This window comes from Garra rufa, chromosome 3, assembly GCF_049309525.1.
Source record: "Garra rufa chromosome 3, GarRuf1.0, whole genome shotgun sequence".
Classification (NCBI taxonomy): Eukaryota; Metazoa; Chordata; class Actinopteri; order Cypriniformes; family Cyprinidae; genus Garra; species Garra rufa.
The window spans coordinates 47,511,302-47,528,967 of record NC_133363.1 but is presented as its reverse complement, the minus strand read 5'-3'; the positions used below and the strand labels follow the sequence as shown (position 1 = coordinate 47,528,967).

General features: G+C 36.9%; 1 protein-coding gene across 1 annotated transcript in view; it reads left to right on the top strand.

Moving 5' to 3' along the window:
• The window catches only part of ppp2r5b (protein phosphatase 2, regulatory subunit B', beta), a 30,952-nt gene that overhangs the window by 7,421 nt on the left and 5,865 nt on the right, over window positions 1–17,666 (top strand). The window contains exons 2-9 of the mRNA XM_073836270.1: window positions 1,838–2,034; window positions 2,671–2,772; window positions 2,925–3,017; window positions 6,513–6,643; window positions 6,750–6,809; window positions 8,301–8,409; window positions 15,702–15,755; window positions 15,851–15,901. Coding sequence (XP_073692371.1) covers window positions 1,838–2,034; window positions 2,671–2,772; window positions 2,925–3,017; window positions 6,513–6,643; window positions 6,750–6,809; window positions 8,301–8,409; window positions 15,702–15,755; window positions 15,851–15,901 — 797 coding nt within the window. The remainder of the gene's footprint in view (window positions 1–1,837; window positions 2,035–2,670; window positions 2,773–2,924; window positions 3,018–6,512; window positions 6,644–6,749; window positions 6,810–8,300; window positions 8,410–15,701; window positions 15,756–15,850; window positions 15,902–17,666) is intronic.

Below are 17,666 nucleotides of genomic sequence, written 5' to 3'. Positions count from 1 at the left end.
TACAACATTACAGCACATTTAAAAGAGCGACGACTGGTCTAACCGGAATGATATTCAATTTCAAATGTAAAATCGTTGCTGTTTCTTTACACAAGTCATTATAGTTTTCACATTCTTTCCATGATTTAAGTTAATTTCATCTTTGCTCTTCCTCTCATTTGCTGTGCGTCTCCAGTTCCTTGTGCCTCCGCCTTCTTTCTCTCTCACACTTTTCCCTGGACAATTCAGTTTTTTTCTGTTCTGACTGCTGTGGCTGTGTCATGCTCTCTTGCACCCTATCCTTCCCTGTAACTACAAACAAACACACACCGTTACATAACCACCTCTTTTCATCACATCCCTCTCTTTATTTGCACTTTTTGTTTATTATTTATTCTATCTGTCTCCTTTGACCTAACTTGCAGCACTCCGACCCACTTGGTTTGAGTCTAGCTGTTTCAGACTGTTAAGACTAATCCATTTTTAATGGATTGTAATTGTACAAAGTGCCATGCTGAGGCTAAAGAAAAGAGAGATAAAGAGACAGAGAGTGATTCACATATCGAAGTACAGGAACTGTAAGGTATATCAGTTGTGTTGAGTTTTTGCATGAATGGAATGGATTGTCATGGTTATTGTGACTCAAGGCGCTACGTCCACAGAGGGGCGAGACAGCGCAGGGTTAAAGATAGCACTCGCTAATCCTGTTAGCACCAGACGCCTCCACTCATTTCTCATTAGCATCCCGTCCATCAACTTCAAGAAATCTGCATTAATATACTCTATACATTCAAGTGTCTGTGTAACTCCAACAATCTTTAATGTAATTGTGCCAGTTTTAAAAAATAGCGGTTTCCTTATTGCCATTGATGGTTCCATGAAGACCTTAAAAGGGATAATTCACCCAAAAATGAACATTTTCATCTGGTTCCAAACTTAACACAAATTAAGATATTTTTGATGAAATCCAGGAGCTTTTTGACCCTGCATAAACAACACAACTGACATGTTCAAGGCCTAGAAATTATAGTAAGGACGTTGATAAAATAGTCAATGTGACATTAGTGGTTCAACTGTAATTTTATGAAGCTATGAAAATACTTTTTGTGCGGAAAGAAAAAAAAACTACTTTATTCAACAACTTCTCTTTCACAAATAAAGTTGTTATTTTTGCATTTGTTGCACACAAAAAGTATTGTCGTAGCTTCATAAAATTAAGGTTGAACCACTGACGTCACATGGACTATTTTGTCCTTACTACATTTCTGGGCGTTAGACATGTCAGTTGCATTGCTATCTATGCAGGGTCAGAAAGCTCTTGGATTTCATCAAAAATATCTTTATTTGTGGTCTTATGGTTTTGGAACAACATTCTTATAATAATTGTGTTTTTTTTGTGTAAAGAGCATTTTAATATTCTAAAGAACCATGGAATCCAAAGGCTCTACACTCTTAAAAATAAAGGTGCTTTAAAAGGTTCTTCACAGTGATGCCATAGAAGAACCACTTTTGATTCTACAAAGAACCATTCGGTCCAAGGTTCTTTAAAGAACCATCTCTTTCTTACCTTTTTAAAATCTGAAGAACCTTCTTTCACCACAAAGAGCCTTTTGTGAAACAGAAAGGTTCTTCAGATGTTAAAGGTTCTTTATGGAACCATTTAGACAAAAAAGGTTCTTCTATGGCATCGTGAAGCACCTTTATTTTTATGTGTATGGATGTTAAAGGTTCTTTATTTTTAAGAGTGTAGTGTGCAATTGCAGGTTTATTGGCACTAAGAAAACCATAGTAAATGTGCAGTGTAATTGTGTATATATTTGTGTACTTCATTATATCTTCTCACCTTCTTGTCCCTCAGATGCTCCAGTGGCAGAACTTCATGACTTGTTCTGTAAGAAGCTGCAGCAGTGTTGTGTGCTTTTTGACTTTCTGGACTGTGTGGCCGACCTGAAGGGGAAAGAGATCAAACGTGCTGCGCTGAACGAGCTTGTGGAGAGCGTGGCCACCAGTCGTGGAGTCCTCATTGAACCCTTGTACCCAGAGGCTATTAAGATGGTGAGATGAATCGCGAAAGAGAGGAAAACTGATGGAGTAGGATGGAATTTGATAAAAGAGCAGAGGAGGCAGGGAGAGATAAATCATTGAGGGATGCAAAGGATCTCCAATGCTGTAAAGTGCACTTAGAGACTCAGAAGCATTTAGGTTTCCTTGTGTTTAGCTACATTAGCCCTGTACAGTATGTAGCTGAAATACAAAAACACCTTAATTGGGAAGCAATTGATTTTTGTTAACGGGTCCTTTTATGTTTTGATGTGAAAGACAAAGGTGGGAATTCACTAAGAATGAATTTCTATTAAACAGAAATGCCCTCTGATAATACAGTTTATTTGCATACGCCATTGCTTCGTGTTTGTTTTAGCCCCTCGTTTACTAGAGTAATTACGCAAATCAGGTAACAATGTGTTACAGTTGCTTCCATTAATAGAAAAAGTACACAAACATCTTTTAAAATGCAATTCCATTCAACTGAAATGCACAGTTGTGCAAAGCAAATAGCAATGAGCTTCTGTGAGATCTATAATGAGTCTAAGTTGCATAGAAAGACAATGTTGCATTTTTTTTAATCATTTGTTATGTGAAAACAATGGTCAATGCTTTATCTAAACACAACCTTTCCTCTTCTTTCTGTAGATCTCAGTGAACATTTTTCGAACTCTCCCACCCAGTGAGAACCCTGAATTTGACCCAGAAGAGGATGAACCAGCTCTGGAAGCCTCCTGGCCTCACTTACAGGTACATGTACATTCTCTAGTTCTTAAATACACAAACACACTAACACATATACTGACACCATGGGGTGAGAAATCATTATGTGTTTTTTATAGCTTGTGTCCCAGCTTCGGTCCCATTTCCTCTCTCTTTCTCTCCTATCCTTTTTTTTCTAGTTGGTGTATGAATTCTTTTTACGCTTTCTTGAGAGTCCAGATTTCCAGCCTTCTCTTGCCAAGCGCTACGTGGACCAGAAGTTCGTTCTACAGGTACAGAGCTTGTGTAGATGTATAGATATAAAGGCCTTTTTTACATTTATCATTTGTAAACATAAGTCTGCAATGTAATTTAAAAAAATATGAGCAATATCACACTCGCAGTAGTGCGATATGGTTGTATGTCAGCACGGCTGTGATTAGGTAATCACAGTGTGCTGATATACAGCCATATCGCACTGCTACGAGTGTGATATTACGTTTATACAACAGTTTGACGGCACAAGTGTGTAAATACATAAGAAACAACAACGAAGTGTCTTTAAAACCCTCTTTTGTGCAGAACTACTTCTTTCCACCACAGATTCAAATCTCAGTTTGAAAGTTTAGCCCAAGCCTCTGTTACTAATTTGAAAACGTTACTTTAGAACAAGCAATGAAGGAACGATGAGTTGCTTCATTGAAAGCTTATTGTATTACTGTTTTAAAAACTCACTGTATAATGGGAGTAGTGTATTATGAGAGAGAGATGGACTGAGCGAGTGTGGTTACCTGCATCTAATACAAGCATTCATTCTTCACCTCAATCTCATATTCACAAATAGGGTGACCAAATATCACAAACTAGAGTGACCATACATCCTCTTTTTCCCGGAAATGTCTTTTTGGATCTAAAAAATGCGTCTTGTCTGGGATTCTGCTTTTGATTTGTAAAGTCAGCATTCATTGTGTGCGTTTTTGTATTAACCCTTTAACGCGTACGATCACACCCGTGTGATTTGTCTTGGCTGGTCCCTGAAGCGTACGATCACACCGGTGTGATTCGAACGTTCGCCGCATCACGTCATCAGCTGCTGAATTCAAATCGGTTTTGGCACGTTGGCTGGCGCTGAGCCAGATCGGACGTGCTGAGTGCTTGTCATATTATCACAACTATTCAGTGTTTGCAACCATATAATGCTTATTTTAGGTTTCAGACATGTAAATACACATAAGTACTAGCAAAACCATACATTTTAGTTTGTAAAATGCACACTGATGTCTATGGAAGCGGCAATAATGATCCTACAAATATATTCTGACAACATATGTGACCCTGGACCACAAAACCAGTCTTAAGTCGCTGGGGTATATTTGTAGCAATAGCCAAAAATACATTGTATGGGTCAAAATGATTGATTTTTCTTTTATGCCAAAAATCATTAGGAAATTAAGTAAAGATCATGTTCCATGAAGATTTTTTGTAAAATTCCTACTATAAATATATCAAAATGTAATTTTTGATTAGTAATATGCATTGTTAAGAACTTAATTCGGAGAACTTTAAAGATGATTTTCTCAGTATTTTGATTTTTTTTGCACCCTCAGATTCCAGATTTTCAAATAGATGTATCTCAGCCAAATATTGTCCTATCTTAACAAACCATATATCAATAGAAAGCTTATTTATTGTATACATCTCAGTTTTGTAAAATTTAACCTTATGACTGGTTTTGTGGTCCAGGGTCACATATTTTATTGATATCATATACAGATTATGCAGGTAACTATAAAGTTCACTCTCCTCTTCTCCCAGCTCACCAGAGACTTACTTTAATGTCATTCAGGAGGAGAGGATGAATTTGCGTGTTGTAAATCCCACAGCTCGGATTCAGCGTGAACAAACATGGCGGCGCCCATCATCCGTTATAGATTAACTAACGCGGTCATTATAAAAGTGTTTGAACTTTTAAATACATTTACTTGCACATATTTCGAAATCGGAATATCAGATATTTCATAATATAGTAAGCATGCTTGTAAATATTAGTAATAAAAAAGGAAAAACGAAATAAAAGCGATCCATGTGTCTTACAGTGCTGTTGTGGCTGCGGTGTGTCACATGACGCGTCGCCATGGAAACAGTAATGCGAAACATTCTAAAATAATGGTCGCTTAAAAAAACTCACTCTTTGGGGTTAGATAGAATATTTTAAACTCACGTGTGAAAAGGTCAAAGCCTTGCACTGTTTTCTTAATCCCGCTCTTGCAAACATTCAAATTTTAAATACAATTTTCGCACATCAGCGAGTGGCTATCAATATTTATGATCAATCTGCATAATGGTGACTGTAAAATATGTAGTGAAGATATGGAAATGACATATGAGTTTTGATGTGGGATATGGCCACCCCATCCCCTTTTTTAAAAACTAAAATATAGTCACCCTAAATAAAACATTACTTTGAATGTCTGCTGAGGAAAGCGATATCTTTGTTGTGCTATCCTTTCATTTGTTAAGGGTGATTATCAATGATTTCAGTGCATTTTTGGCTGCATTTTACAGTGTGTTATTGAAAGTAGAAATAACTTCCTTTTTTACAACCCCATTTCAGTCTATTTCAATATAAAAGTCTTTACTTCTGACTCTCTCTTCAAAACAGTCTCTTGTTGCCATCTAATGGTGGAGCAATGAAACTAATCACAATCATGAAAACATACCGTTTCCCAAAACTAAATACTATTATTACATACTACTATTATTTCTATAAAATATTATCGAAAAAATAATATTTAATAAACAACAACAACAGCCCTCATAAAAGTTGGTAGGCAATTCAGTCAAAAGTACTGCATTGAAGTTACATAAAAAAAAACGTGATGAGATTGTGCCCTCAGCCTAAACTATTTGCTCTGAAACAAATAATAGATTAATGAGACCAAAGACTGTCCATTAGATTTACCCAAAATGAATTACATCTCATGTTTAACCACTATAGAGACATCAGAGTCAGCAGCAAATTCCACAAGAACTAGCTGAAGTAAGGCTGCTCTCGGTGGGTTCATGAGTGCTGAATGGCCGCTGATGCCCTGGAGCTCACATCTCAAGAAAGCACAAAGCCAATTTTCTTTATTCTTTTCTTTATGTTTATTAACAAACCGCATATTTGAAGTCTAAACAACTACATACTCGCCTTGAAAGCTATTAAAACTACATTCTGTGACACAAAAACAGTATTATTTCTAAAACTGTAGTGGATTTGGGCATCCGCCATGACACTCGCAGTGAGAAATACTGCAAGTGAAGTGATACAAATGGTGATACACAGTTCACATATCAGTAGAATATCTCCCTCCTCTCAGTCAATCAGATTTGAGGAACAGAAAGAACTGTTGTATAAATATATAAATACATAATGAAATCTTGTGAATGAATTTGGACAGATAAAGTGGACTCAAGGCCATCATAAGTGATCTTAGTCCATCTTCAAGTCCAGTCTTTCGAGACAAACCTAGCTAGTTTGTACTTTTGGCACAACCTGTTGAACATTTGCAGTGTGCTTTTATGTTTTTTTTTCTTTTAGCCTTGATATCTTAGAGCAGCAATATAAGATTGTAAACGTGTATCATATCATAATCCAATCGCATTATTTCTCAAACACCCAAAAGGCAGTCTAACCTCAATGTTGGACTGTTAGTATTTCTGATTCTACTCACACTAATTATAAATATTCATGAAAAGTTCTTTTAATAAAGTGCAAATGGCTGACTATGTATGTGTGTGTGTAGCTGCTGGAGTTATTTGACAGCGAGGACCCCAGAGAGAGAGAATATCTGAAGACTATCCTGCACCGTGTCTACGGCAAACTTCTGGGCTTGAGGGCCTACATCCGCAAACAGATCAACAACATCTTCCTCAGGTCAGTAATACAGACAAAACGCATGAGCAGTATTGATATTTCACAGCCAGCGGCTGCTTTTTGTTAGTCTTTAAAATGTCACTTTATCTATTTTTAAACTCTGCAGGTTCATCTATGAAACTGAGCGTTTCAATGGAGTTGCTGAACTTTTGGAAATTTTGGGAAGGTAGGTACTCCTTCAAACTGTCGTAATGGAAAATGCATTAGAAATCAGATCATATGATGTTTATAAAACAACTCAGTGTAAATTTGAAGATTATAAGGTCCCTGTGGTTTATTCATTGTTTCCAGAGTTAGGAGGTACATATAATATCTTATGACATTTGTACTATAATCTTAAATGAGTAAATTATAGTGTTACGTAACTTAATGTGGCAGCAGATTACTGGAGAGATGCTTTATGGTGTGCGAGCTGGTGATTCAGGCACTTAGCAGAGACCTCCGACATCAGCGCTCGCTGCATGTACCTGCCGTGTGTTCCACAGTCATGTTTCCCATCATCAGCGTGTCCAGCCATATAATTCACAGCCATGTTCTCAGAGAAACCAGTGCTGCTTTGCATATTGGGTTCAGTGCACACAAAATGGTGCCTGTTTCTCGATGTGTTTAATAGCATAAACAAAGCAAACCTTTGACAGAGAGAAACAGGGGAAGAGAGAGACAACCAGGGGGAGGCATGAGTCAGAGTGTTGGGGATGGAGGTCTAAATTCAGGTTGATGCCAGTAGTATTTATAGTGCCTCCCACCCACACATCTCTCTGATCACTACTGAAGAGAGAATGAGGGAGAGAGAGAGCTGTGGAATTAGAGCGAGAAAAGATGGGTCCCATGCACATGAAAAATGTGCATTTTATGTACTAATATATTTTTTAACGGAAAAGATTATTGATAACATATATTACATGAAAATTTGAATATATTTTAATATAACTTTTCTTTTCACAGATATTTTGGCCATTTTGTATATTCTAAATTTGCTTTTGAATAAGATTAAAAAATTACATTTATAATATAGAATCATTATACAAATTATAGAACTTGCAATATTTTATAACATACAGAAAAAAATTCCAAAATATGTTTAAACTGTTTTATCATTGTCAATTTTAAATATGCCATGAATTTAAAGATAATATTTAATTGAACCGTGCTGTTTACAGTGCATTTGCCAGATAAAATATGTATATTTTGCCATATGCAGTCAGATAAGCAAAGTAGACAGATAGAATTAGAAAGAATGCAATAGAAGGAGAGACAAGCATGAATATGTAAAATGCGAGAGAACGTCAAAGAGCGAAGAAGACAGAGTGCGGATGGTAGAATAAAAGTGAAACAGAGAGACAGTACGGATGGAATGGAATTAAATAACAGTTAAGCAATGGGAGGAACAGCCTGAGTAGAAGAACAAAGATAAAACTAAGGAAATGAGAGGAAGAGAGGAGGAGACAGTTAGAAAGAGAGGAAGGATGAGGGGGGTTTAGCGGGGGATTAGCTGATGAACAATAATGTGGCGAATGAGTGTACAGAGCATCATCAGGACGACTGATACTAATCCTGTTTATTCTCCCTTTTCTCTTTTCCGCCTACTACTCACTCCTCTCCTCTCCTTTCCTCTCCTCTCCTCTCCTCTCCTCTCCTTTCCTCTCCTTTTTTCCAGTATCATAAATGGCTTTGCTCTGCCTCTCAAATCAGAGCACAAGCAGTTCCTGGTGAGGGTCCTGATCCCCCTGCACACTGCCAAGTCTCTCTCCATTTTTCATGCGCAGGTTAGAGCCAGACGCCCAGACGCACTCACACTGGGATGCACATACAGATCTGATGCTGTTAATTAATAGACTGTAATGGTCTATCACAACCACAAGGGGGTGCTAAATACTAACGCTAAATCTAGTGGCCCCAAAACGTGTACAAAGTGGACACTTATAGTAGAGAGTTCTAACAACTATCATTTACTCGCTGTCATGCTGTTCTAAACTCTGGTTAATGTCATTTTGCTCTGTTATTGTATCTGTTAAGCTGTAATCGTGAGCAGAAATGACTTCATAGATCCACTCAAATGACTGGTGGTTTAAAGGTTTAAAAGTAATCGAAAGATAAAAAAATATGTGACCCTGGACCACAAAACCAGTCATAAGTAGCACGGGTATATTTGTAGCAATAGCCAAGAATACATTGTGTGGGTCAAAATGATCTATTTTCTTTTATGCCAAAAATCATTAGGATATTAAGTAAAGATTATGTTTTAAAAGATATTTTGTGCATTTCCTACCCTAAATATTTCAAAACGTAATTTTTGATTAGTAATATGCACTGCTAAGAACTTAATTTGGACAACTTTAAAGGCGTTTTTTCTCAATATTTAGATTTTTTGCAGTTTAATCCAAATATTGTCCTATCCTAACAAACCATACATCAGTGGAAAACTTACTTATTCTTTAAAAAATGTACCCTGTGACTGGTTTTGTTGTCCAGGGTTACATATATATACACTCGGTTTGATAATTATATGCAATAACATTATATACATCCTTAGTGACCACAAACAATTTTGGACATTTTGAGGCCACTGTATTAACGTCTGAACTTCTTTGCCTTTGTGTGTATGAATGTGTGTGAATGGCTGACTGTTCACACATACTTTGTTTAAAAGATTGGGGTCAGTAAGGTTAAATTAAAAGATTAGAAAGTTCCTGATTATTTACTCACCCCTATGTCATCCAGGATTTTCTTTTTTTCTTCATTCGAAAATAAATTAAGGTTTTTGAGAAAAACGTTCCAGGATTTTTCTCCATATAGTGGACTTTAATGGGGATCAGCAGGTTGAATGTCCAAATTGCAGTTTCAATGCAGCTTCAAGGGGGTCTACACGATTCCATCCGAGGAATAAGGGTCTTATCTAGCAAAACGACAGACCATTTTCTGAAAAAAATAAAATAAAAATATATATATACTTTAAGCACAAATGCTCATCTTGCACTAGCTCTGCGATGCGCGTCTACGACTTTACGCATTATGTAATCATGTTGGAAAGGTCACACATGCTTTTTTTCTTAAATTTTTTTTTATATTTTTAGTTAATTTTTTTTAAATGACAGATCATTTTGCTAGAGGAGACATTTGGCTGGGATCATGTAGAGCGTTTTGAAGCTGCATTGAAACTGCAATTCAGACCTTTAACCCGTTGGCCACCATTAAAGTCCACTATATGGAGAAAAATCATGGAATGTTTACCTCAAAAACCTTAATTTCTGAAGAAAGAAAGACATCTTGGATGACATAGGGGTGAGTAAATAAGGAAATTTTAATTCTGGAGTTAACTAATCCTTTAATACATTGATCACTTTTGCTTTGTTGCAAGAAATTCCTATTAAAAAAAAAACAGTTCTTTTTATCTTTCTATTTATCAAAGAAAAAAATATATATAAAAAAAAACTATTGCTGTTTTCACCGTAAGCATAATAATCTTACTGTAATGAGACGTGTAGAACGAGACGAGAGACGATATTCAAACAAACAATAGATTTAATATAAATCTTCAAGAGGAACAAGGCAGGAACAAGGCAGGAACAAGGCAGGAACAAGGCAGGAACAAGGCAGGAACAAGGCAGGAACAAGGCAGGAACAAGGCAGGAACAAGGCAGGAACAAGGCAGGAACAAGGCAGGAACAAGGCAGGAACAAGGCAGGAACAAGGCAGGAACAAGGCAGGAACAAGGCAGGAACAAGGCAGGAACACTGAGAGCTTTCACACACATCTGACAACGTTAAGGACCGACAATACACTGAACTCAAAGACAGACTTATAAAGGGTAACTCATAATTAAACACAGGTGACGGTGATTACACAAACGAGGACTAAACCAAATGATCACAAAATGACAGGGGCAGACAATGGGAAAAACCAAAGATATAAACTGACAGAACTGTGACACTTACTGACCCCAAACCTTGAACTGTGTTGTATGCATTCTTTCAATACATTAATATAATATATATATTAACAACATGTTTGTCTGAAAAGTGCTTTTGTAATATTAATACTGCCTGTTTGTATATGTCTATACGTGTGTGTGTATTCTGAAAGTGCTTGTCCTACATTCCTACACTCGCCCTTTCCCTTGTCAATATCACTCCATCCATAATTCAGTGGCCACACTCCGGGCTGTTTATACTGCCTACTTGCCACAGGGCCCTATAGAGCTCTCCCAGGGAATGTCTTCGGGTGGCCAGACTTATTTTATGTAGCTTCCATAGAAACAGAAGCACAGTGCAGCCAAATCCTTAATCACACTTCCCTCAAGGCTTCTTCAGAACATCACACATTTCTGGAGAGCTCTTAGTGAGATGAAAGGCTAAATACCGATGCTCTATTTTTGTACACTGTTTTGTCACCAGCATCAAGTGTGCACTGCAGTGATTCTTTTGACTTCCGTGTAACCCGTGGTCGTTGTGATTTGGTTACTATTTTATTTGTTTGCACAGGAACTAATGGTGAGTGGTTGAGTTAAGTCTGGGGGATTTATACTGGATGATCAGCGCTTAGTCCCCATTGAGCCTCAAACTACTGAATGACACCAAGGGATATATTTTCACTGAGGTGTCTCTTGGGTATGGGATTTTTATCTTGTGCTAAAAGATACCAAAGCCTTGTAAAGTGGTGAGATTTAATCTTAGGTTTACTTTGGGCTGTACTTTACCATTTATGGCTGGTTCTCAGGTAGACAAAACATATGAAGACACACACATATGCACACATACACATATGTGAGCCTGTTTCCGCCTGCTATTTTTTTTTTAAATTAGGTAATTGTGAGATAGAACAATTACTTGAAGAAATGTGAGATATAAAGTCAAAAGTATGAGAAATAAAATTCACAATTGTGAGATTTTTTTAGTCAGTCATAAATGTGAGCTATAAAGTTATGATTAAATTAACATGTATTTTTTCCCTTCATTTTGTTTACTCTAAGGCTATAATAGGCTTCCGTTACCTTCTACATAGATTCAGACACATGCACATAAACATAACCTCACAAAGTAAACATCTGGACTCTTTTGTTAAGCACTACATAGACTGAGAACTAAGAGGATAATTATGATGTTCTCATTTGGAAAAGAATAAGAGAGAGAGAGAAAAGGAGTTAACAGTGCTCTTACCCCCTGAGGTTTTATGTGACATCAGCCCTTCCAAAGTAGACACACACATGCACACACACACACACACACACACACACATGTTGGGTTTACATGTTTTATGGGGACATTCCATAGGCGTAATGGTTTTTATACTGTACAAACCGTACTTTCTATCGCCCTACACCTACCCTACACCTAAACCTAGCCCTCACAGGAGATTGTGCACACTTTTACTTCGTCAAAAAAACTCATTGTGCATGATTTATAAGCCTGTTTCCTCATGGGGACCTGAGAAATGTCCCCACAAGGTCAAAATCTACTGGTATTCCTATCCTTGTGGGGACATTTGGTCCCCACAACGTGATGAATACCAGGTGCACACACACACACACACACACACACACACACACACACACATGTTGGGTTTACATGTTTTATGGGGACATTCCATAGGCGTAATGGTTTTCATACCGTACAAACCGTATTTTCTATGGCCCTACACCTACCCTACACCTAAACCTAGCCCTCACAGGAGATTGTGCACACTTTTACTTCCTCAAAAAAATCATTGTGTATGATTTATAAGCCTGTTTCCTCATGGGGACCTGAGAAATGTCCCCACAAGGTCAAAATCTACTGGTATTCCTATCCTTGTGGGGACATTTGGTCCCCACAACGTGATGAATACCAGGTGCACACATACACACACACACACACACACACACACACACACACACACACACACACACACACACACACACACACACACACACACACACACACGTTGGGTTTACATGTTTCATGGGGACATTCCATAGACATAATGGTTTTCATACTGTACAAACCGTATTTTCTATGGCCCTACACCTAAACCTAGCCCTCACAGGAGATTGTGCACACTTTTACTTCCTCAAAAAAATCATTGTGTATGATTTATAAGCCTGTTTCCTCATGGGGACCTGAGAAATGTCCCCACAAGGTCAAAATCTACTGGTATTCCTATCCTTGTGGGGACATTTGGTCCCCACAACGTGATGAATACCAGGTGCACACATACACATACACACACACACACACACACACACACACACACACACACACACACACACACACACACACACACACACACACACACACACGTTGGGTTTACATGTTTCATGGGGACATTCCATAGGCATAATGGTTTTCATACTGTACAAACCGTATTTTCTATGGCCCTACACCTAAACCTAGCCCTCACAGGAGAATGTGCACACCTTTACTTCCTAAAAAAAACTCATTGTGCATGATTTATAAGCCTGTTTCCTCATGGGGACCTAAGAAATGTCCCCACAAGGTCAAAATCTACTGGTATTACTGTCCTTGTGGGGACATTTGGTCCCCATAACGTGATGAATACCAGGTACACACACACACACACACACACACACACACACACACAGATTTGTGTCACCTTTGGAAAAACATCCTTTTCTCACTCTTTTCCCTGTAATCTCTGAGGCTCAGGTGCTTTGTGTGTCGCTCCTCTTCAGGGAATATATTAATCTGGAAATAAATGCAGCATGTGTGTGCAGACTAGGATGTCATCATTTAGTTATGTAGAGTCTTGGTGGTTCTGCTTGAAACCGGTTGCTTTCTCAAAACTACGAGTCTGTAATTTATTGTGCTTAAACCACTTTAAACCTGTTTAATTGGATTGGATAACATACAGTATTGAAGACCAGATTTTTAGTTACTTTAAACACATGATACATTCATTCTGTGTATTATCTGACATGAACTGTGTGAGTAGTGTGGCCTAGGGCCTAGTTTTGATGCCAAGGACAAATATGATGATCTTCATGAAAGGGATACACTTCCTAAAATATAGACTCAGCTATATTTAAACGAATTTGTTAAGGTATGACAATATTTGGCCGAGATACAACTGAAAATCTGGAATCTGAGGGTGCAAAAAAAAAATCTAAATATTGAGAAAATCGCCTGTAAAGTTGTCTAAATAAAGTTCTTAGCAATACGTATTAATAATCAAAAATTAAGTTTTGATATATTTACAGTAGGAAATTACAAAATATCTTCATGGAACATGATCTTTACTTAATATCCAAATGATTTTTGGCATAAAAGAAAAATCAATCATTTTGACCCATACAATGTATTTTTGGTGCTACTTAAGACTGGATTTGTGGTCCAGGGTCACATACTTACTAAATCTAACCAAATTATTATTATTTACTTTAAAAAGTATTACAAAATTATTAGGGCTGGGTTTTGACACAAATTTCACGATTTGATTCAATTCTGATTCACAAGCTTGCGATTCGATTTCTGATTCAATTGAATAACTTTTTATAATAATGAAGTTACAATTGCATATATTACTACTCCAAATCATTGTTTGAAATATAAACATTTATATGATGGCTGTCATAAAAACTTGCCGTATTTATACAAATATTAATTAAACATTGAAGAACAATAAAAATGATAATGAATATGTTATACGGTGCATATTTTTATCAAAATGATCCTCTCTTCAGCTCATTTTTCTAGCTGACTGAGTTTATAGTCACTGAATGTTTTTTCTGAGGTGAATGTGCCGTTACGCGACACTATTTACAAGCTGTTATATTGACGTCTTTGCACGATTGAAACACTGATTGATCAATTACATAGACAGGATACGGATTTTGGTAAGTCGTACTCTTTCTTTTATCTTAATTTCATGTTATTTCGTGCTGAAACTGGAATTAAACAAAACTGAGGTGCTACAGCAATCTGTCACTCCACAGTAAACACCACCAAAATGGCATTCATTGTTTGAATACTGTAATAAAATGGAAAGAATTTGAAATCTGAGACTTTGTCAAAAGTAACAAAGCACAAAGCTTATTGCGATTTATTGGATGGGAGGTGAGCTACAATGTTCCATTCATTAACTGAAAATAGACTAGGCTTATGGAGTCTTGGGATTTAAGAATCAATATTGTTTCATAAAAATGAGAATTGCCTAATATCACACTTGCAACCATGCTGTTTTTATGAAAATCATCATGGCTTTGATTACTCCTGCCCATATGATATTGCTTAAATTATATATTTGTTTAAATGTTTATATTTATATTTAATTCAATATCTGTTGAATTTCTAATTATCGTCTTTTTTGCACTTAGTTGATATGGACTTTATCCAGTTTCTAGAGCTTGCACATAACCCAGGCTTTCTCACTTACACCCACATAATGTACTGAAAAACCAAGCTCCGCCACTGAGAAGGTGTCTGATGTGATGCTTGCAAGGAACAGGACATGTGCTTTCACCATTATGCCCTTGAGCAAGACAACCCAAGGTTCTTCCAGGGGGAATTTCCCTATTAAACATTAATCAAATGAACCAACATTTATGAAAAAAGTACTGTAAAGCTATTTTCATGTGTGCTATATAACTAGGTTTGTGTCACCAGGTAGTATACAGTAGGTAGTGCACAGTATCTATTGCCATAAATCCAGAAAACAGTCTAAAAGCATTTGTTGACACATTTATCAGTTACACCTACATTATTGGCACCTACATATGTTTTGTTCAGTATAGACATGCTCACGTCAGTGCATTGACCACTGCAGAATCTCTAGTGCTGGCAGAGTGATGATAAAGCCATGTGGTGGCATTTAGGATCTTGATTAGAAGAATAGTTTATTTGTGAAGTTCAGATCAAACCATGAAAAGCAGATAAGGGCTTTTTCTCACAGTGAAAGAGTGTGCTTGCACTATAATCAACGAACAGTCTCCCTAAAACATGGATGCACTGACCAACAACTCCACAAACACACACACATAATCTCTCTCATACCCTTTAATCAGAAGCATCTGCAGCTAAAATCAATAAACCTTTGAAGTGACACCTTGTGTGCTCTTTTCATGTAGCTGGCTTACTGTGTGGTGCAATTCATGGAGAAGGATGCCACAGTTACAGAACATGTAAGTCTAATTTAATTATGTCACAAATACTATTATATTATTATACCATAAAAGATGATTGTCTTTTTCATTTGTCTGTTTCTGTCCTTCATTAGATCATCAGGGGGCTGCTGAGATACTGGCCCAAAACATGCACTCAAAAAGAGGTGAGAAAAGCTCTGAATACATAAAGTTTTACCTCTCAGAAAAGGGGTCCCAAACTTTTTTGTCAGCCGAACCCTCCAAAAGTATCCACCCCCTGAGATTTTAAGTAAATGTTTAAATAATTCAATGACACATTTAGATGTTCAAAGTTCTCTGATGCTAATAAAAGAACTAAAAAATTATTAAGGCCAGATTTACTTACAGCTTGCACCAGCACAAACCGTCTCATGGCGTTAAAATAGTACTGTCAAGATTTAGATGTGCAGTGAAGAATCAGTGCTGAAAAGGTGTGGACACGGTTATTTTTGCGCCTGACCTTATTGAATATGCATTTGTCGGAGTTTCCCTTTCAGACACAAAATTTATGGGAGAAGAGTATTAAAATGAATCACGCAACACGATTTACTAATGTCAAAGTACTGTTATTTGCGCCATTATTTAATGCCCAAACAATCATGTTATTTGTGCTGCTTTTAGTAGATTGTAGACTTGTAGTCAAGACCGCCTAAACCGAGACCAAGACACCAAGGTATCGAGACCAAGACAAGAACAAGACCAAGACAGACCATGTCAAGACCAAGACCAAGTCGAGACCGGAGAAAAAAAAACAGACTAGTGTTGAAGCTACGCAATAACTTGTATGAACAGCAGCATACTAGGGTTCAGCCACAGTTTACATTCAAGACATATTAGACGGTATTACTTCAACTACAGGCAGAGCAATACAGAGACAGACCATGTCATGTAGTCTACAAGCTGCTGGATATGTGCTTGTCTCTTCTTTACGCTCTACGCTACACTCACTGAGGCATAACCATTGACTGTTAATATAGAGGGCATAACGTTATATGGATGGATGAGCGCCAATGGCTGTCGCGAAAAAAAAAAAATGCATGTGATTGGTTGCATTTGATTTGAAGGGTGCAAAATATTAATGTTGCATTATCAAACGTTGTGTTGTCATGGATACCAACGATTCTACAGCGTGGAGTTTATTTTTGTTTTTTTGTTTTTGAGCGTGTAGTACTGCTAAGTTCCCGACCACTATGACGGTCTGAGACAGCGAGACCTTGACAAGACCGAGACCAAAGACCGAGACCACGTAAAAGTGGTCTCGAGACCAAGACCGGTCTCGAGACATGCATCACTAGTAGATTGCGCTGGTCATTATAGGAATTATCTGGCTGCATCTGTGTTCTTTAATGTGCGCATTCTTAGTAAATCACATGAGGATTTTTTCTCTCCTATCTGTGCTTTTAATGGTAATTTTCCCTGTTTAGTAAAACTGGCTCTTAGTGTTTTAACCCTAGTAAATAGAATAGAATAGCTAAATAGAAAAACTAATTAAAATGACAAAAGCACACAATTAAAATTACTTAACTAAATACAATTATAATGAAATTTAAAATAAATAATAACAATAAAATAAAATTTAATATAAAAATGAAAGCTAAAGTCACTAAAACACTGGTGTCTGGTTCTAGGGTGCAAATATTGTTTCTTAAAAAAAATTTAATAATAATAATGTGTACTGCATTAGACTAACCAAGACTTGTCATAGCACTTACATATTATTGATCTTTTGTTGGTTGTGATTGCTTCTATTGTCCTCATTTGTTAGTCATTTTGGATAAAAGCATCTGCTGAATGACTAAATGTAAAAATAACAATAAAAATAATACAATTTATGAATTTTTGAGTTTTAACTCTAGTAAATTACACATGTACTGTAAATATAAAATTAATATTTGATCATTTTGAAACATG